Raw genomic sequence first — 22,924 nt, 5'->3', positions numbered from 1 at the left:
GCTTCGTCATTTAGAAAGGATATAGGTTTTTACGTGGACAGGTTGAATGCTAGGATAACAAATGACTAAAACAGGACTATTCCCACATTTTAAAATCCCTTAAAACTCATATAAAAACTGTTACAACCCATGTTGCTATCCGATCACAATTCACATGGTGACTGGAACTGGTATGTACTCAAATGCGAGAAGTTGCGAGTCAGTCAATTTTCCTCCTTCCCCTAACTTCCCCTTCCATTATGTAATTTCAAACGAGAAGTTGCATATGATGCTTGCCTCCCATTCAATGTCTGGGTTAACCTTGAATCCGATTTCTTTATATTCACGTTTTTCCCATTTTTTCAACATTCCTAGCCATATTTCATCAATGTTCCCATCTTCTCTATTCAGCTTGTTCTATCTATTTTTACATATAAATGAGGTCTCATAAACATTCCTACTTAATAATTTGTCTTCCTCACGTATAACTTCCGGTGTGACTATCTCATGTTCCTCTTCCAATACATGCTCGGATAATCCCGTACGGGGGTTTCAATCTTTAATATCCTTATCATGTTCTTTCCATCGAACCCCCATACTCCTACCAGTTTGCCCTACATATTCTTTCTTACATTGACATTTGATTCTGTATACGCCCTTTTTTCCCTCTACATTATCACCCTTTCTCAATCCTTCTCTTTTGTAACTCATAAAATGTTTCTCTAAACATTTATGGGCTTTCATCCCACACTTAATTCTATATGCTTTTGTTACTCTTTCCACTTTTTCTGATACTCCCCTAAAATACGGGATAGCCACATACTTACATTTCCCTAATTTCTCATTTATATTTTCCTCCACTTTCTTCTCCCCCTTGTTTTTATTATCGTCCTTGGAGCATATCTTTCTCGCCCTACTCAAATTCTTCCATATTTCTTCATTTTTATACCCTTTCTTTGTACCAATTCCAAATATCCATGTTATTTCTTTTTCCAGCATCGTCTTACAATTACATAATCTTAAGGCTCCAATAAAGACACTTGAGAAGACATTATATTTTGTCCTCATAGCATGTGCTGATTCCTTATTTATATACTTATCTCCTGCTAAGGGCTTATGGAAGACACCTGTTTTAATTTTCCTACCTGTCCTATTGATCTCCATATCTAAGAAGCTAATTCTATTATCTTTCATATCCTCCCTCGTGAACTTAATTCTTGCCTCTTGTTCTTCTAGGTTCGCGTACAGGCTATCCAGCACCTTTTCTTTCCCAATCAGTAAAATGTCATCTACATATCTCCCATAGTACTTGACTCCATTACTTAATGCGCTTAAAGCTGCATTCTCAATATAGTGTATGAAGATACTTGAAACTATCCCAGAAACGGGATTCCCCATTGCTAGACCTTCCTTTTGCATAAAGATTTTATCATTGCAGTAAAAATAATTATAACCTGTACTTATGTTAAACCACCTCACGTACTCCCACATGGTTATTACATCTGTACCATTTCCCATTAGCCATCTATGCAAGCAATCAGCAGCTTTTTGTATAGATGGCTAACGGGAAATGGTACTCGCAACCTCTCACATTTGAGTACATACCAGTTCCAGTCAACATGTGAATTGTGATCGGATAGCAACACGGGTTGTAACAGTTTCTATATGAGTTTTAAGGGATTTTAAAATATGGGAATAGTCCCATTTTAGTCATTTGTTATCCTAGCATTCAACCTGTCCACATAAAAACCTATATCCTTTCTAAATGACGAAGCTTTGTGGATTTCCGTAAAGCTGACTTCTTGACCTGAAGAAGGGGGCAGTTCCCACCGAAACGTTGTCTTTGGCAAGTATATACTCACTGTACGTAAGTAAATAACAAATTTTGATTTTATGCTTAAGTCCCACACATCCAAAATATGAATCCATGATAATACATCTACAAATACAGAATATACTAATGCACAAAAAATTGTTAATTAATTGTATAAGGATTTCAAACTCAAATTTACCTAATCATCTTCTACTGTATATATCTTATATTGCAGTAATCTTCCGTCTGTCAGATAGATTGTTCTGCAAAGGACACTAACAAAGAGAATTCTGTTTTATTTTCCAGGCAGCTTTCATTTCCTTCCTCGATGAAAATAAAATGTAAACTGTGAAAAACATGCCTTAGATCATTTAAAAATATGTATAAATTCAATGGGATTTGGATTAATAAAAGTTACAATTTTTCACGTCTAGGGAGAAAAATTGACGCAGAATTCCCGGAGAAGCCACCCTGTTCATGCTATTCACATGGATCAAATTCATTCATCACCGTTGAAAATGGAAGAAATATAAAAGGTAAAACAGCTATAATCAAAAAGCTGGTCAATGAAAAATCTATTCTTAGTCTGTTTTTCCGTGGGAATAAAAAAATAAAAACATTTAATTTGCATGACTTCATGGATTGAATGATTTCCCTGTTTCCACTCAATGAGAGGGTAGGCATTTACAGTATAAATTTGCCTAACTGGCTGATCAAAGTACCAGCATAATATCTGGAAACATGTCTATGCATATACATTTTCGCATATCATTATAGGAAAAACCACAACAAATGAACATTTTCTAAAGTAACAAAACTTCACACATCTTTCAGGACAGGAAGTGAAAAGATACATTGCACGAATCCTTGCAAACTCAACAAAGATGTGAAAAATTAGAAAATGAGAGAGCAGGAAGGGTATATTATAAGATCACCTTATGCACACACAGGCTAATTTGGAGTGGACTCCTAGTTTAAAGTGCTATCCAAACCACTAGTGCGAATCAAACCGGACACCCTAAAGGTGCACTCCCAACATGCCGGTTGGCTAGGTCGGGCAGCCAAGCCAAACAAATGGGTACATGCAGTCACCCTGTGCCGACTGACCGATCAACATACCGATTCCAAGCAGACTATGAGCAGTCTACTCCAAAGGAAATTGTGCCGATGCACCAAGCATGTTTAGACAGGTTGAGGAAGGATTAGTCTTGTTTGTTCCACTTTTAATCATGGAGTGGACGAACCCGAAATAAGTTATAACATTAATAGAAATGTACTGTGGTCACCCTCTGCTATGGGACTGTAGATTGCAGGATTATAAAAATCAAACAGTTGCAGAAATCACTTGTTTGGAAACATTAAATGTATACGTAAGTGAATGGCATAATTTCCTGTTGCAAGCAAGTGCAAAGGTAAAGCAAGATGTTCGCTGGGGACGGAATGCAATAGATAGTCTGAATTTTGTATCTTTCTTGCTGATTTTGGTTCCAATCTTAAGTCAGCAGAATTTCAAAGTCACAACTTGTCATACCGAAAAAGTTTATGAACCCAGCATCACATATATACTCTATATCACCTAGTATCAAGTTTTTGATTAAACCACTTTCGCTATACTTATTTAGACTTTTCAGACTTGGGTGACTCCAAAATCTCCATGGATGTTTGATAGCACAGCAATAATAATTACAGAAGTAGCTGTTAGAAGTTCATCTTCCACATAATACATTTTCACGAAGTATTTCACGTGTGCTGTCAACTACTAATAGGCATTGTGCCAGACTGATGCATGTCTCCACACCGAAGTGCTGTGGGGACATCCATTGATTTCAGTAAAGCAGAGCCGATCAGTCTCGTCAACCAGCAGAGCAGGGATGCATGGACCTTTACGTTACAAAGCAATATTGTTAACCACTACATTATCAGGAAGGGCCAAAATAGAAAAAGGAAGAAATCCTCGGATTTGATTATATTCTTCACAGGCGCGTATATTCTAGGCTACCTAGGCTATCGCCGAAGCCCAGATTAAATACAGAAAATAATCAACTATCAAATGTGACTGATGCTTCACTCACAAACAATGACTGTATAAAACCCGCGACTCCTGTGCACCATATTCCCGTGAAGAGAGGAGGGGGAGAGTGGACCATGCTTCCTTATGGCCCGAGCTCAATGGAAGAAAAGGCTGCGTGAGGATTTTTCGTCCAAGATTTGTTTTCCATGTGCTCGCTCTATACATGGGGATGGACTCCTTTGCTTTAAAACTACCACCAGACTTCAGTGGTTAAATTCTTCCCCGACCAGCACCTGGAGGCGGCCGGTGACGTATTTGTAGTGGCTTCTTAAAACAGGAAACTCTTCGTTTTACAACGGTGGTTTTACAGCGATGCCAATGCGCTAACCAGCATGGGATTTTCCCAGGTAAGGGAAATTTTGAAACTAAACTACTATTACAGGAACGGGAAAAAGAGTGGCTGGCATGTGATAGGGAATTTGTCCTCTAGGCCAAAACAACACTGTCCCATCGAACACATGCAGAACTCACAGGCTGCTGACCTTCAACCAACGACGTTTTCAACTCCTCTGCTGCTTTGTTTATGACTGCCTGGGATAGACTGACTGGCCGGACATGGCAAAGGGCATTTTGCGAGTGGAAATCACGTTGAAGGAAGTTTAAGAAAATTAGGTTTTTTACTGTGTGGATTTTCGTAAGTGTATTGAGTGAGTGAATTACGTATATATGTTTTGAATGATCTGTGCTGCGTCGTGTAGTGAACGAAAATTAATGAGATAATTAACGAATTATTGCCGAAACAATTTACTCTGCTTTTGCATGAGGATAAACTTCAAATCATGAGGATATGCAGGCCTCTGGCATCGCAAAGAAGAGAAAAATGGATTTGATTTGTTATTTTGCGTTGCTCTTCTGCCACTTTAGCTAATCGCGACGATGAGAATGAGTGACGATACAATGAAATTCACGAAGGGTCATTCACAAAGAATACCCATGTCCATACCTGGATTTGACCCCGGGACCCCTGGCGTTGTAGTGCACTGTGCTAATAACCGTTTTACCACAGAGGTTGCCAAGAGAAGAATGGAGTTCCTGTCCAAATTAAATATTGAAGGTAAGAAGTTTATTATAAGCGTATATTTTATTCTCGCATGTAGGCTACATAAATATTTCACAAGATGGGCCTCTATATTTTATAAATAACCATGAAATATTTTAAATGTTTTCCTTATTGTTTTTATATTAATGAAACAGTGATATTTTTATAATTATTAGTAAATTGTAATGTATGTATTTTAATCGCAATGTCACATCACCTTAAAATCCGAGAAATTGAACGAAAAAGAGCCTCCCATTTGAACATTATAAAAAGAGGTAGCCCAGGTTTTAAACCCAGCATACACCACTGATTCTTCATGGCACAATGCTCTGAGGGTAGGGGCCTGCCAAATAGCTTTTCATTGACTGTAGTGCGGTCAGCATGTCAAGTCACATCACCACTGTTTTTTAGCTTTCAAGACTCGAGTTTGCTACCTCTTCATTCCAAGAAGCTAACCAATTGTATTCATGATGTTGGGTCAACATAGAAATTTTGGGGGCTCTCACCAGGAATTGAACTCAGGACTCCTCACACTGAAGGTAACCTACACAGAAGCCCCAAAGTTTACAAAATGATTCCAGTCTAACAAAAACAGAGAAAGCTGACATTATCAATGAAACATACCTGTATGTTGGAATGTTCCATAATCCTCTCCAGTGGTATGTCTTCATGGAAAAATGCTTCAGAGTTTGCATCCCCAAGTAAATACCAAGTCCATTACAGACTAAAACGTCCATGATCCACTGAAATGGAAGAAAGAATTAGAATATATAATGAAATATTTTACAAGTTTAGGACTTAATTCAGGTTACTTTTCTATTGGTGTCGGAATCAGAAAGTACTGGTTGCAATTAAATCACCAATACTGGCCGATACTTGGCAGAGTCTGGTTATTTCATGGAGTCTGCAAAAATGCCATGTAACGCTTTTGTGGAAGTCTAAATATCTCGAAAATTATGCAAAATTCATAATTTTGGCAACAACAGAAAACTTACACGATAAATTTATAAATGATCTGAACTGTTGTTATAATTTTCAAGTATTGGTATCTGCAAAAGTAGTGCCACTGATACTGATATCGTCTCAGACCTAGTAATTATGCCTGTAGTATGGATGAGAAAGAGGAACATAATTATGAGCTTCTGGAAATAAAATATTTAAACATGAGGGATAAAGAAACAGGTAAGTGAAGAAGGTTACACAGTATTTTCTGTATTCATGTCCAAACAGGATTAAAATAATTACATCAAGACGACTTGGATGGGCAGGTAATGTGGCATGCATGGGAGAGATTAACAAAGTTTTCAGGTTCCAGGTTTCCCAAGACAGAAACAGATGAAAGACCTCTGTTGTTGCAGCAATCAACCTTCAGGTTTAGGAATGTCACAAAGTTAATTACATAATGTTTCATAAATTAAATGAAACTACTGGAACTAAAAACATTGCATACTAATGTTCTCAATACTGAAGAGAGAATGTTTTGGCATGGAAGGAAATTTTTCATACTTTTTATTGTTAAATGTTCATATGCAATTCTTTCTCTACTCTAATTCATGCACTTGAAATTTCAATTCACACATATGTTGACAGCAATAAAAAGCTCTTGAATAACTGTTCACTTCAAGTATGGAAGTAATATTCATAGCAAGCATTTGAGTTTTTCATGATATTACCATGAGGAACTAGGCTGACTAAAGCATTTTACTACAAAACTACTGGAACTCTCTGATACTTATTAATACGTGGGTAAATACCAAATTCTCCCACCTTTCACATTCTAAGAATCAGCAACTTGCAACTAGTGTTCTTCTCTTTTCCCTCATGCACTGCAGTGCAGTGTTGCCAGTTTATTGTTTCCTACCAATTTTCTGGTAACATTCTTATAGAAGGTATTAGTTAATATAAATTATAGCTTTCCTGGTGATGGAATTCAAACAAGTGTTCTGGGATTACCAATCAGGTTAAATCATCCAACATTTTGAGTGCTCTCGTTGCATCTCATCTTGCAAGGGAATGATTTTGTATTTGTTTGCATTTTTGTTACTTATTGTCACTTTTTTGCCACTTGTAGCCAATCCTGACAATGAGGATGAGTGATTATATGATGAAGGGATCCTCGCACAGAACACTCATGTCCAGGTTGGGATTCAACGCAGAACTTCTAGCATCATAGCATGTTGTACTAACCACTCTACTGCAGACACCAACATTCAGGGAATTAAGACTGGAGACCAAGTGTAAGGTTGAATATGCATAGATGAGAAGATGGAGCTTAAGACTCCGTCCTGTGATTTAGTTTTCCGTGGATCCCAGTATTATACCACTTACTCAAACATGACCTCAACTCAGAATACCAAGAGTACACCACATAGCTAGAGGCATGCATATTTCGTTTTTGACGAAAACACGAAATGTGAAATAACGCATTGTAATGTTAATTTTTCATGTTTCTGAAAGATGTGAGGTGCATTTTCCTACCTTGTTTTGTCACGAAATAATGCGAAATGAACTGCAAAATGCAAAATAAGACTTTTAAACACGAAATTCAGAGTTTATTTACCGACGTGACTCTCTGAAGTGAGAATTATCCTGTGAGTTACGCAATTTACAGGAAATTGATTAATTCTGCTGTAAATATTTGAGAAGCAAAAATGGACCCCTTTATACAGGAATAAACTGGAAACGACATAAATGTGCTATTAGAAGGGATATGTTTATTTTGTGTAGTAAGTGCAGTTTTTAAATCAAATTTGGGATTAAATTCACATCTTTTAAAACCAAAATGTAATTTATATACTGCTTTTTTACCACTAGAACAGCGAAATTTTATTTTATTTACTGTTTTTGAACCTGAAATTGACTCTGGTTTTGTACCGAAATTTTGCCCTATTATTTACCAAAAATATGTGCCTCTACACATACCTCGTGAATGTGGAACACCATATATTCGACAAATATGTAGACTTACTGGGGGATGATGTGAATACAATTAAGAATAATGCTAAAATATTTTTCAAAACTGCTAAAGAGATAGGTTTGGAAGTTAACAAAGAGAAAACTAAATATATGCTTACAGGCCGAAACCAAGTGTTAGGTAATAATCAAAATCTAATTATTGATAACAAGTCGTTTGAACCAGTTTCCAAATTCAAATACTTAGGAGTAATATTAACAAATGAAAATTATATTAAAGAGCAAATAAAAAGTAGACTTAATTCAGGAAATGCATGTTACTTCTCTCTTCATAAACTTTTGTCTTCTCGTTTAATATCTAAGAAACTAAAAGTTAAAATATACAAAACAGTAATTTTGCCTGTAGTATTATATGGATGTGAAACTTGGTCCCTTACATTGAAAGAGGAACATAAATTGAGAGTATTTGAAAATAAGATCCTTAGGAAAATCTTTGGACCTAAAAGGGATGAGGAGACAGGTGAGTGGAGAAGGTTACATAATTTAGAACTACATAATTTGTATTCATGTCCAGATATTATTAGAATAATTAAATCAAGAAGACTTAGGTGGGCAGGCCATGTGGCACGAATGGGAGAGGAAAGAGGAGTTTACAGGATTCTTGTTGGGAAACCTGATGGTAAGAGACCTGTAGGAAGGCCAAGACGAAGATGGAGGGACAACGTTGAGACGGACCTAAGGGAAATCGGTAGGAATGGAAAAGAGTATATAGATCTTGCTCAAGATAGGGAAAGATGGAAGGCCTGTGTTGCTGCAGCCACGAACCTTCGGGTTTAAGAAGGCTAGAGAGTTAGTTAGTTAGTTAGGATGCATCATAGAACAGTGATGAAAGGAACATCAAAGTTGCATCAGACTGTTCCAACCAGAATAGTCTCAAGATGAGCAGAACGCAACATAAACCGAGGGCCAAAGAACTTTCACGTCTGAAATCCACTTCTCCATAAAAGCACGACATCAGCCAATAAAACACTGATATCTAGAGCGAACCAATCACAGGAAAGAATCTAAACTGCCCCTCCTCATCCATGCATATTTAAACTTACACATAGTCTCCAGAGAGGACTGTATCAGCTCACAACACTGGATGCTAACACTGACTTGACCTAGCTGCTAACTCAAGAATATTTGTTTGAAGTGATTAGTTTGTGGAGGAAACTGTTATGTTCTTCTAAATTTATCAGCAAGTCATGTGCTTTTGTTATATAAAGCTTGCATTTCAGAGCAATGAGTTACTTATATTCCAAATATTTCACAATGTTGCAAAATTATTTTGTTAACTCAATAAACATCACACATACGAGAGGGATGTTCATAAAGTAATAATTTTTGCTTTTTATTTGTATGCTTGTTTCAAGAATTTGCGCTGTGGGGAAGCCTTTGGTCCATAAGCTACTGGATCGGTAAACATTCCGCATATATTAGTTCTGCAGAGCACTGCTAGAGGACCAGAAAACCAAACTGGCATAGCCCGAGAAGCCAGCTGAAGTTCGAGATGTGATTCGCTTTTTGTTTTTGAAAGGAATAATTGCAAATTTTCCACTTTGGATGAGTGCTGATTATGACCCAGAGACAAAGATACAAAACAAGCAGTGGAAGCACTCCAGGTCACGGACTCCCAAAAAAAGCCAAGGTCTTGACATCGCGAGGGAAGGTGATGCCGAGAGCCTTTGGGGACCGCCGCGGTGTGATCCTGTGAGAATACGTCCATACGTCCACAACTGGCAAACCCATGGAATTCTAACAAAAGGAGTATGTCGAGACAACATACTTGCCCATTTCACTCAGGAGATGGTGACTTATGCAGCCCCTTTGATTTTCGAAATTGTCCATCACCCTCTGTATTCCCTGGACCTTGCACACTGCAGCTTCCCACTCTTTCCAGAAGTGAAGAAGCCTCTACGTAGGAGGCATTTCGATGGAGGCGATGATGTCATTTCTGCAGTGAATGACAGCCAGGCACAGGACTTCTGCAACAACAGCATCAGCAAGTTGGTACATCGATGGGAGAAGTGTGTCACTCTGGGTGGAGTTTATGTGACTAAAGACTGATTCATTCACAAAAACACATGTGCATTACTGTATTCTTTCTTGGCAATAATTATTACTTTATGAACGCCCCTCGTATAAAAGTGAGAATGGCACCTCTAATTTTCAGATCTTTGATCCACCTGTGAGAGTGGAGAAAGAAATGTGTGATTTATGAATTAAATATTGGTCTGTATGGGAGCAACATTGAAATTCTGTAGTGATACATTTATTTTAGAATTCAGTATTGCATTTTCGAGTGTAATACGATTATTACGATGAATGATGATTAGCTGAAACTGATAAAGAACACTCGCAAAGAGCACCAATCCCCAGACCACAAATCGAACCTGGGAACTTTGGTGGCGAGATCGAAGGTTACCCACTGGCTGGCCACCGAGCCAGCATAAAACTTGTCACTTGATTGTGTCTATTCAATTTAGGTTGGATATGATCTAGTGACAAACACTAATATGTTACTGGCAACACTGTGGCAAGACCACTGTGTTCAGAGAAGTAGAAAGAAGGCAAAGAAGGATGTTCCAGGGTAGGGGCTGGAAGCTTTAAGCTCCCTCTACTCGTGTAATAGACAGTCGAATAGTTTAACAAGAACCACATTAAATAATACTTACATGGTCCCACCAACACTCACTGAAGTTTGGCAGCTGATGTTCAAGTGTATACTCTAGAACTTCAAACATTATAGAATACAGCATGCAAAGCCACCAATCTCTCAAAACCAAAGTTTTGAACAGCCAACCCAAAAAGTGGGTTGCAACAAACAAATCCATTTTGTCCTGAAAGAAGAAAGGTAATTTTAAAAAAAATAGTAAAAAAGGGGAAAAATGCACAAATGTTCTATAGTGTTCGAGAGAATTTAATATTATTTTCCTGAAGAGTTAGAAACTGATTCCCATTCCTTTCCATCTTTTCAAATGGTGATGATAGAAGGAAATATAGCTTATCTGTCAGCTCTAGAATCACAGGACAAAAATGTCAAGGTCAAATTCCCTGCCAATGCAATCCATGAGTACCGGGTCTTTTTGTAAAAAATAATAATAATAATCAATATTGTTGGGTGAAATGGTTTAAGGTCTGTGTCCCAAAAACAGTTATCTTTCCATGCATACCATCTAATTACTGGTAAAGTCAAATGAAACATAGAAATTATTGTTGCATATCATTAACAAACCTTCATAACATATACAGTGCATTCTGGCTAGCAAGTTTTCATCATAACGAATGCCAGTTCTGACGCTACGAGCCTTGAAAATGTCATATTTTATCATAGCTACTTGAAAAGAAGCAGCAGGCTATGGTGACGAAAGACAGAAAACAGTGGCAATGCAACTCGGTGCACTGACCATGCATCACCCAATGAAAAAAACACTAGCAGGTCCTGGGCCTTCAAGGGATGTTGCACAATGGAGCTTAGTTTTAGTTTTATGTAATGCAGTGCAGAAGCACGGTTGCTCTTTGCAATTTTCCTTCCTGTTGAACAAAAGCGGCAAGAATCGATAAGGGTATCTGCTCTGCCTTAGGAAAATTGTTATAAAGGTAACTGAACCAGATATCTGCAATAGTTTACACCACACAGAAGACATACCAATTTACTGAAAAAGTCAATTAAAATTGTGAACAGGCAAGAGGTTGGCTTCATAGCTCAGTGGTACAGCATTGGCACAGATCACCCTGATTGATCTCTGGTTGAACAAAAATGTTCACATTAACTTTTCCTATAAAGGAAGGTTGTTCACCCTGATGTCTTCTAGATACTGTGAACGCTGTCAGTGTTGTACCATGATACCCTGGGCATATACAATTTACATTTTTCATTGTCTTCCCAGCCCCAATAAAGCATGTTACAAAACTTTCACAGATTTTAGATTTCACTGCAGTTATTATTATTATTATATGTATTTTTTTGTCCTTTGAAATTGTAAAATTGAAGTTCTATTCTACAGGGTGATTCTTATAGAACCGGCTCAACAAAATGAGCTGTAATATGAAATATACCATACAGATATTAATGTAATTTATACATGATGTACCTTGGGTAGTGTGCCCTTGATTGTTCATTGTGATCAGAGCATGTGTTGAAAGTGTCAGCTGTTTTCAAGAAGGCACGCCTCCACCCATGTTTGCATATTTGCGTGACTTGCCACACGGTGATGTTCCTGATTTCAGCCGAAATGTTGTCCTTTAAAGTTTGTAACATACACAGTTTGTTTGCATACACCCTGTCCTTCAGTAAACCCCACAAGAAAAAATCTGGGCTGGTAGGGTCTTGGGGGCCTCATGCCTGGACACTGTAAACACATTCGTATGTGCACCACTGGGTGTCCTTTAACCTTGCACACATCATTTGCACACCATTCGACTCAGCACAGCCCACGGACTGTTATGTCATAATTGTGAGCTGTTATATGCATCACCTGCTGCATCAGGACGGTTCTATAAGAATCACCACATATTTTTGGGTATGGGTGTATTTTGGGGAGGGGAGGAGCACACGGGGCACGTGGATGTTTCCACAAAGTACATACATTTTTTACAGTAAATTACAATAGCATGAATTCCTCACAAATATGTTAGTTTATGTCAAGATTAGCAACTATTCCACAAAACAACATATTAGGGATGGGTCAATATGAAATGGTCCTTGAAGAAGCTGAAAGGTTCACTGACCTCTTTCATAAATGTGTGTTTCAAGGTGACTGCAGTGCAAGATAAATTGCATATTTAGACATTTACTTTTTTAGAAAGTAGGGCATGGATATTATCCATAAAAATTACAACAAAATGGCAGAATTTTGCACTAAATTATCAGATAACAATCGATATATCAGATCGGTAAAATAAACGGTAATTTTACCGATACACCGATATGCTTATATCGGCCGATACCGATAGAGTACCGATTAATCGGACCTATCCCTACAACATATTAATCTTCATTTATGGAGAACATGAAAATGTAATTTGCAGTGTCCTGAAATAAAGGTACAAGATATGACAACATATAAAGACTCCAAGTTCTCCACAAAATACATTATTGCCTCGCCTTACCCACACATTATGAAAAGGATTATTTGGAACATCTTGGTCATATATTCTACAATTTCCTCCATAACTTCTTTCCACCAAGGGCTTGCCCAGATCTCCATCAATGTGCTTCAGCAACAACCTGGCATCTTCTTTTGTCTAGAAGCAAAAATGACACAATCTAGGTGAAGGCATATGCTTTGGTTTAATTGAATCATGACAAATTATATCAAATATGCAAAATGTTATTATTAGTTTTACATGCTTTTTTATTGCTCTTTAGGCTAATCACAATAATGAGGATGAATGATGATTCCGTGAAACTGATGATGGGACACTCAGAAAGGAGATCCATCCCCACGTTATGAAACGTTGATAAACCAGCACTCAATACACTTAACCAATGAGGAAGATAAATAAATGTGCTTCCATTTACTTTAATTTTTGTTAAAACATGTAAGGAAGCAATAAAATCAGCAATAAAAACATGGATTTGCACAGAAATATGTCAGGTTATCTGTGTCCCATACACAGGCTGAAATCTCAGACTTCCCTCAGGAGAATCGAACCTTCATATGTCCATTAGCCGGAGACTAACGCATGACAGCTTAGAACATGCAGTCACAGTGCAGGATGGGGTGTTGAACTGATGATGTGGCATATAATGTCTGACCAGGGTTTGAAGCTGGGATCTTTGACTTCATACCACATTATGCTGACCACTCTCCCTCTGGGTGAGACACCCAAATGTCAACCTCCCTTCCACATAGTACACCCTGGACTGAATTTTGCAGTCTAACGAGGCTCTGGTGTCTGGGCCTGCAGTCAGTACAATCCTCTGTAGGACATGTGTCGTGACGTCCATATGTGTTTGTGATTGTCCCTTCATCTATCTCATCACATCAACATTCATTGCCATCGTCGCAATTAGCCAAAAGTAGCAGAAAAGCAACGTACAATAACCCAATTCAATCAATCAACGCTGACCACTCTGCCATGAGGGTCAGCTTAATCATCTGTACATCATTTTCTGTGGTGATCTAACATCCAGTTCATTCCTCATATTGAAAATTATCCTATGCTCGTATGTACATAAGCTAGACACACATACTCACTTTCAAGTGAAAGCTAAGAAGAAATTATGAAGTATTATTTTTGCAGGAACAAATGAACATTTAAGAAATTCAAATCACACTTACATACCTGGAAAAGAACAAATATAAGGCTCAGCTCATACACTATGCTACAGCAAAATGTGAATCTCCAGAGTGCAGGATGAGGTCGCTTAAATGGTCCATCTGGTGTGACGGTAACACCAAGAAGAATGAAAACAAGGACACACGCCACCAAACCTCTGCAATTGAAAAAAAAAATGTTAAGTTTGAGTTATTCAAATCTGAAATAATAACACTGTAAAACTTTTTTTTATATACATTACAGGAGATTTTTGTTGCTGTTGTTTTGAACCTCCTTTCTACATATAAAACTTGTAACCTAAATACACTCTTACAACTAAGGACCGTACATTTCAGTCAACCCTAATAAAAGTGGAATTTTTAGTGGTTTTTTTTTTGTGTGGGTGAATTTCACCACTTTCTGAGTGTACTTGTCAAATGTTAAATATTTTTCATACCTCTGCTCAACGTATGCAAAGCTACATATCAGAATCTTGTGAGGAGTTAGGGTGAATGTGACAAACTGTATGTGAGAAAACAAAGTTTATAGTCAAAGAAGGCTCTCAGGATAGGATTTTATTGGGATATTGTGCTTTGCTGGAGTATAAATCTTACACATTATCAAGGGCGAAAAGAAAAATCACTCACCCTTTCTCCTCCAAGTTCCTGATAAAATATATTCTGGGAGTGGATCAATATGAAATCTTTAGATTTCAATACAATTTCCCATTGCTGATTGGTGATTTATACTCCAGCAAAGTTGAATGGTCACTGTTCTTGCCTTCGGCATGAATGGTCTCAGGTTTGACCCCAAGTGAGAGTTCCACAATTGTGACAATGACCTGATTTTGCAACGCTACTTGAAAACAGATATGCTACATTCTGACTTAGAAAGTCACGTAAGAGATATACAAATAAGAATACCTTCAACCATAAAAGTACTTTTTTTTTACATGGGTATTTATTATAAAACGGCCACACAGGCAATCTGCAAGAGACAACAGGCAATAATTTAAAATTGGTATATAAAAGGACATTAAAAATTAACGCTAAAAACTGTACTTATGTATGTGAGTATGTTGTTCCAATTTTTCTTTCTTTAGATCTACGTTTCGGAGAATAACTATCCCCTTCTTCAGGTTCATATGAAAAAACTTAGTACTTAGAATAGTACCACATCGGAATGTAATAAAAGGATTGTGGACAAGGGTTGGTGTGGATACATTTAAGATATTATATCCCTGCCCCAGACATATATAAAAAGCTCATCGTGAACCCTATACCCGAAACCAAGTGTTAGGTAATAATCAAAATCTAATTATTGATAACAACTCGTTTGAACCAGTTTCCAAATTCAAATACTTAGGAGTAATATTAACAAATGAAAATTATATTAAAGAGGAAATAAAAAGTAGGCTTAATTCAGGAAATGCATGTTACTTCTCTCTTCATAAACTTTTGTCTTCTCGTTTAATATCTAAGAAACTAAAAGTTAAAATATACAAAACAGTAATTTTGCCTGTAGTATTATATGGATGTGAAACTTGGTCCCTTACATTGAAAGAGGAACATAAATTGAGAGTATTTGAAAATAAGATCCTTAGGAAAATCTTTGGACCTAAAAGGGATGAGGAGACAGGTGAGTGGAGAAGGTTACATAATTTAGAACTACATAATTTGTATTCATGTCCAGATATTATTAGAATAATTAAATCAAGAAGACTTAGGTGGGCAGGCCATGTGGCACGAATGGGAGAGGAAAGAGGAGTTTACAGGATTCTTGTTGGGAAACCTGATGGTAAGAGACCTGTAGGAAGGCCAAGACGAAGATGGAGGGACAACGTCGAGATGGACCTAAGGGAAATCGGTAGGGATGGAAAAGAGTATATAGAACTTGCTGAAGATAGGGAAAGATGGAAGGCCTGTGTTGCTGCAGCCATGAACCTTCGGGTTTAAGAAGGCTAGAGAGTTAGTTAGTTAGTTTTATCGTGAACCCTTGTCCACAATCCTTATATTACATTTCGACGTGGTACTATGCTAAGTAGCTAGTTTTTTTACATACGAACCTGAAGAAGGGGATAGTTAATCTCCGAAACGTATTTCTAAAGAAAGAGAAATAGGAACAACATACTCGCATACATAAGTACAGTTTTTAACATTAATTTTTTAACGTCCTTTTATATTCTGGAATTGTGAGTAATACGCACCAAACCTACAAAACATTTTAAAAATTGGTATGGGGCAAAAAAAAGAGCACATGTGGACTACTTGCTCTCAGAGTTATTGCACCACAGTAAGAAAGAGTAAATAACCATCATCTCCACTTTTTTGTAACTCTCTGAAAGTAATAACATAAAACCTTCCTTAAAGATAGAGCAACGACTATGCAATTACAATTAAGGCTCGGAATTTTCCTCTAATTGAAAAAAAAAACACTATGACACTCCAAAATTTGAAAAACTACATATTCTTAGAATTACTTCCAGAGCATTCATGTGAATCTTCATGTGCTATGCTTTCACTACTCTCTAGATATGCTCAATAGTTTAGTAGGATTACATCGACATGAACCTATTGAAAATATATAGACAACAGTGAAAGCAAACTACACAAAGATTCACGTGAATGCTACAGAAGTAATTACAAAGCATATGCAATTTTTCAGAATTTAGAATATCATAGTGGTTTTTTGAAAGGAGACGGAAGTTTGAAAATGGATTTGCTGGTGTTGGTCAAAGGTCCAGCCAAGCCTTAAAATATGGTAATTTCTCAATTCATGCAGAATTCCTGGCCCAAAAAATTTCAAGCAAAATTTTCAGTATTCCCAGTTGGTAGAGAACATAGTCTCAATGAGTTCTGCCTAAGAAAATGAAGAAATTTAGTTAATTTAAAATTTATTTTACATGCTACGTTCGTAAAGAGAATACAAACATTTTCTTACCTCTTAGTGTTATATTCTGAATCAGATGTAACAGATTCGAATAATGCAACATACAGTAGGGCACAAACAAGAATCAAAAGAACGGTAAGCGTGTGGGCTCTCCTGAAAGAAAACGTTATAAAATTAATTGAAATTCAAACCACCATGATGCATGCAATAAATAACAATTTGCTGTTACTATTAATGATTTATAATTATTTTCATATTAGGGTTATGAGCATTAGTGGTTGTGGTAATTAGTTACCAATAATGATTTATGGAATATTTGCTTCCGATTTAGACTATACTCATAAAGGAGACTCAATATAAACTTAACATTATGTACAATGTCATTCATCTTCATTTAAACAGTTATGGTCTCAGGTTCGAATCCTGCTCTGGGCATGGGTGTTCCTAGTGATTATCCTTTCATCAATTTCATGATATCATCACTCATCCTCATCTTCACAATTGGCCAAAGGTGGCAGAAAAATGAATTAAAATAAACTAAATGAATAAAATAAATTAAAACAATTTTACAAATATAACCTGTATTTATCTGTACAGTAAGGATACTGTGTATTTCAGCACCATGTAAAACACGATTCCCAAAACAACTTCTAAAACTTAAAAAAACTGAAAGAATGAACACTGATCAAGCAGTTTTATTGTTCTGGATATGCAAGTCATTACCAGGAATGACAAAATAAAATAAAAAATACTAAAATGCAAATGCATTTGATACTACAAAATACATTACTAGATATTGATTATAAAAAGTATTATTGCAATAACCCTATGATAACAACCAAAGGCTGAACATGAACCTGGGGACACGATACAGAATACAAGCAGCAAAATACACTGCACTGGTGAAGTGAAGAAGCAAGATATTCATTAATTCTGATGTACGACTGGTAATTTTCTTACCTATTTTGATGATAATACAGTGCTACCCAGATTTTAGGTTTTCCTGCATTTTCATGGTCCCAAGACAGGGTAGGGTGTCTACCAAAACAACAAATCCAAAATTCTTGATTCCCCCCCTTTTTTTCTAAACATTTATTTAATTGCCTCCTACTCAGGTATAGTTGCAAAATTAAGAAAATAGATATTTTTATTCAATGAAAAACCCCTACCAGAATGCCAGCTACGATGAAAACTGAAGCAGTACTTTAACAAGAGATTTAGACTTGCCTTATTTATTAATGCATGTAAAGGCTAATGCTTTCAGATTTCATCCTGGATGAGGAATGGCCACATTACTTAATTTAATATTTTTTTTTTTACAAAACTTCATGCATACAAGAATGTAATTGCCTTGCGATGGCCAATCCGTTATCAGCTTCTTTAGCCAACATTGCCATGCACCTGGCTTAAAAAGAGATACTACACACTCCAGAACTGCAATACATCTGATATGGAAGGTACGCGGACGACACAATAGTCATGCACAAAAGGGCAGAAGAACTCCACCTTCTAGTGAACAAGCTAAATAGCATCCATCCCAGGCTCAACTTCACTGTAGAACAAGAGAAACATGGTAAGATCAACTTCCTGGACATCACAATCAGCCGTGCACTTAAGAAATTCATAACCACTATATACAAAAAACCAGATCCAAGCAACCAGTACATACACACTCTCTCTAGCCATCCCCCCAAACAAAAGCTAATGTGTGGCTGAACTTTTATCGCAGAGCCTTCTCCTACAGTTGCAGAGAAGAGGATCTACGAGAAGAGATAGTCACCGTCACTAAAATAGCCCTGAAACATGGCTACACAGAAGCACAATTTCCACTTGGTGCAGTAAAGTGGAAATACAGGTCAGGCACCCTAACCAGCCACAAGCAACCCAGCCACAATCAACCTCCAACAACCAATATAAATGTTTGCCTTCCCCTACCATCCCACCACATCCAACTACATATCCAAAGCCCTTCTCCCATATGGCATCAAAGTAGCACACAAACCGAATGCCAAAATAGCTGTTAAACTAAACAAACACCAACGGTACTTCCTCTACTTGATAACCCAGTTATAAACGATGCAGAGTGCGAGTGCAAGGTACATTACATTGGAGATCCATCAGATCTGTCAATGAAAGAATCCAACAGCACCTAACAGATACGAAAAAAAGCACAACCCACTACTGGTCTTGCCAAACACATCAAATACCATAGCCATAAAATTCAAAAGGTACAAGTCAAACACTGTCCCCCCCCCCCACACACACACACTCATAGACACCAAAATCAAGGAGAAACATGCCATAATGCACTTCCCGCACGAGCTAAACATTGATAGCGGAGAGGTACACCACACTTGGATTCCCCTCTACAAAACACTGGGAAATAGCAGATGACATGGATGCAAACGTACAGTTAACAACAGCGCACCTAGCAGCAGCCGGAGAACTACAAACAAAAAACGCACGCCAAGCAACAGTACAGCAAGATCCAACAAGGATGGTGGCAGTGGCCACTGAAATTAATAGAACGAAGAAGAATAAACAGTTTCGCAGATAAAGTGAGTAGCAGTTTCTCCGTATTTACAAGAATGTAATTGTTAAGACACAAAGTGAACAAACCTTAACCACAACTCAATTTAATTTGAGATTTCCAAATATTCAGTTTTATCAAATCCCAGTACAGGTATATAACAATGGAAGTTCACTATACTGTAAAAAAAAATAGCAATTATTCTTGACCAAAGGCAGAATTTATTGACCTATCTTGACATTCTTGACTTGTAGACACCGTGCAATAATTTATTTTTATGGATTTTACATTTTCCCACATTTCAAGTTTTTTGTGCCTTGGTCCCCTGAAAAAATTAAACCGGTTCTGATAATTATCACTATTTACTAGAATCCCAATGGCACAATCTTTCTAGCATTTATAATATACAAGCTGCAAAATTAGTTTATGTGCCCCATATGTTAGGAGAAACAGTTATTCACATGTAATAACAAAGAGAAAGGGTGTGGTAGATTTGTAAGCATTTCAAGAAAATAACTTAAAACTCATAATGCTTACATGTTATTTTCTTACAGTAGAACAATACAATACTGTACCATACAAAACATTCTCTCTTCTATCAGAGGAAGAAAGAAATTTGAGTACTGGAATCATGGACGTCCGCAGGGTTTTTTTCCAGGGAGGGGCAAGGAAGGTATTTTTTTCAGGGGGGAAAGGAAGGCAAATTTTCCCCAAAAATAGTGTTGTTCCCTAAAAAACATTGCTAAAATTTGAATTTATGGTGTTCATGCAATAATTAACACATATTATTGTGGCTAAAATGAAATTATATGTGTGAAGTACATATTTTTTGGTTGACTTCCATTTTCCAGGGGGGAAGGGGATGCCCCCCCCCCCTTGCCCCCTTTCCAGACGCCCATGACTGGAATCGAATTAAATATCAGACCTTTACTTATTGTGATACCAGTTTAAATGTACATTCCTGTTCACGTAAAGTGGCACATTTTATAAGGATGGACAGTTAAAGTATGTGTCACTTTATCTGAACAGGAGTGTACCAACTTTAGTTAATATTCATATATCGGAAATTGAAATTGTAGGTAGGAACATAAGACTCAGGATAAATCAACGAATGTGTTGACCGTTTACATTCTTTAGTTTTGTTTTGAGCCAACTTTTATGCATAGATAGGCTAGTAGGGAAGACTGGACCCACATTTGAAAATGGAATCTGAACAAACCACTATGTACCTCCACCGAGTATCAAACCAAGGACCCCTTGATGACAAGGTGATGATGTTACCAGTTTACGATCTTGCAATCAGATGTTTACTCTGCATATGGGAAGGGTGAAAACCCTGTAAGGGCAATAATATTAGTAGTTTAGAAAGAGATAAAATACAATCAGTGCATTGAAGAGTACTGCTGCAGCTTGAACATTTCAACCATCCTTGAAGGAAGTTTTAGGTCAGAAGTGACGAACAACTGTCTGGCAGATATTATATGAATTTGAATTTGAAATTAAAAATTGGGTGCATCAGCACTAAGGCTATTTTGCACCCGTCACACTATGCGGGGTCCAGCCCCTTATCATAACAAAAATAAAATTGTGTCTGAAAACTAAAATATCCTTACCTTGGTTAAAAGCTGAGGCTGTAAAGAGGCACTCAGTACATATAGCAACCAAACACAGGACAACACACAGAATTATACTGGCCACGGTGCCAGTCGCCAGAGCCTAGTTCTTCAAATGCAGTCTAGGGTGTACTATGTGGAAGTGAGGTTGACTTTTGGGCACCTTATCAGAAGGTCGCCCCTTACACCCCTCTGGCACATATGTTAATTTCTGTTAGGCAAAATGTTAAAAGTCTACTGTTTCTAGTTTCAGAACTGTATTTGTACGAAGACATTCATTTCCATTCTAAAGTCTAATGTCTAATAACTTCTCTCTATACCAGGGATTTTCAAACTTTTGGCTGTCTTGACTCCCCTCCGCTGCCAAAATCTATATGTGCCTCCCCTAAATAATATTAGATGAATACATGTGATGTGAGTGACCATGAAAGATCAACACAAAATATCTTCATGTGTTTATTTACAATGAAAATATAATGTACGTGATTAATACAAGTGAGGTGCAATTTTTAATGTTTATAAGCTGGTGTCATTTCGTTCAGCAATACGATATTCACGAGATAAAAAGGATAAATACAGACAGAAAAGCTGGATAATAAATATTAAAAACAGGCATGCAGCAACATTGGATTTCTTCATTTAATTGTAGTCCTGTTCCTCCTAACATGCTTCATGCACGAGAACAATCGTCAATGCTTTCATCTTTAATCTTTCTCTTACAAAGCAGCAACTTCCTTTTGAAGGCTGGCACCTTGCCTAATAGGTGCAGGATTCCCTTGTACCTTGTAGAGATACATTCAATTTGTGGAAAATATCAGAAAGGTATGCCAATTTCTGTTCAAAAGCACTATCAATTAGGTTTTCAGCATTTGCATGGTTGTTCTACAAGGCACAGTACGAGTGAAGTTTCTGTTTCAGTTCAAAAACATGGGACATGACATTACCGATAGACAACCAACGTGAGTTGCAGTAATACAGAAGAAGAAATTGGTATTTTTTTATTAACATATTTTAAACTTTCATAATAAAATAATATTTTCTCCAGAATTCTCGCATCTCCCCTGCGAAACTTTGGTGCCTCACAGTTTGAATAAAACTGCTCTATATGAAATATCAATCCCAATTTTTTCTTCTACAGCAAGGGAAGAAGAAAGACATCAGCAAACAGGATGTTTGGTGTAAAAACATATGCCATGCATTTAGACAAATAAAAATATGGCTCATTCAGGTAATTGTATTGCACCAACTAGGAAAAATGTTCCTTTTAACATGTTTTACATACTGAATAGCAAAATTAAATTTTTATTTTCATACTGACTGTTTCTCACAATAAACAACACATACAGATGTGTTACAAATAAGTGGCACACGTCATTTTTCTGACGATTTTTTGAAACTATCTGTGATTATATGAATGTAATATGCCCCAATACCACTTTGAACTGATACTGATGCTTGAAAATTGTATTATTTACAAGTTGTTCAAAATATTGATTAATACTAGTGTGGAAATATTCCACTCTAATTATATGCATAGAATGACCAAGACTTTTGCTTTTAAATATTCACAAACTACATCAGAATATTAAATTACATGTTATGTAATCACAAAATTAATTGCTTTCACACAATACTAATGCAAAATAAAAAGGAACTCTGAATTTTGCATAACTTCCAGGAAAGTGTCATGTGGCATTTTTGCAGAGCACATGAAATACTAAAATTCTGGAAAAGTATCAGCTGGAGTATCGGTTAGAAATTATTTACAGAT

General features: G+C 36.9%; 1 protein-coding gene across 2 annotated transcripts in view; it reads right to left on the bottom strand.

The window, feature by feature from the left end:
* LOC145990904 (phosphatidylserine synthase 2-like) overlaps nucleotides 1–22,924 on the bottom strand; it is a 59,918-nt gene that overhangs the window by 21,380 nt on the left and 15,614 nt on the right. For both annotated transcript variants that reach the window (XM_083126394.1, XM_083126395.1), the window contains exons 3-7: nucleotides 17,062–17,163; nucleotides 14,149–14,299; nucleotides 12,970–13,104; nucleotides 10,533–10,697; nucleotides 5,527–5,645 (exon numbers count right to left, since the gene is read on the bottom strand). In XM_083126394.1, the coding sequence (XP_082982520.1) occupies nucleotides 5,527–5,645; nucleotides 10,533–10,697; nucleotides 12,970–13,104; nucleotides 14,149–14,299; nucleotides 17,062–17,163 (672 nt within the window). The remainder of the gene's footprint in view (nucleotides 1–5,526; nucleotides 5,646–10,532; nucleotides 10,698–12,969; nucleotides 13,105–14,148; nucleotides 14,300–17,061; nucleotides 17,164–22,924) is intronic.

The sequence above is a fragment of the Lepisma saccharinum genome, chromosome 8 (assembly GCF_977018435.1).
Source record: "Lepisma saccharinum chromosome 8, izLepSacc3.1, whole genome shotgun sequence".
Lineage (NCBI taxonomy): Eukaryota > Metazoa > Arthropoda > Insecta > Zygentoma > Lepismatidae > Lepisma > Lepisma saccharinum.
The sequence above is the reverse complement of the archived record's forward strand: the minus strand, read 5'-3'. Positions and strand labels throughout refer to the sequence as shown.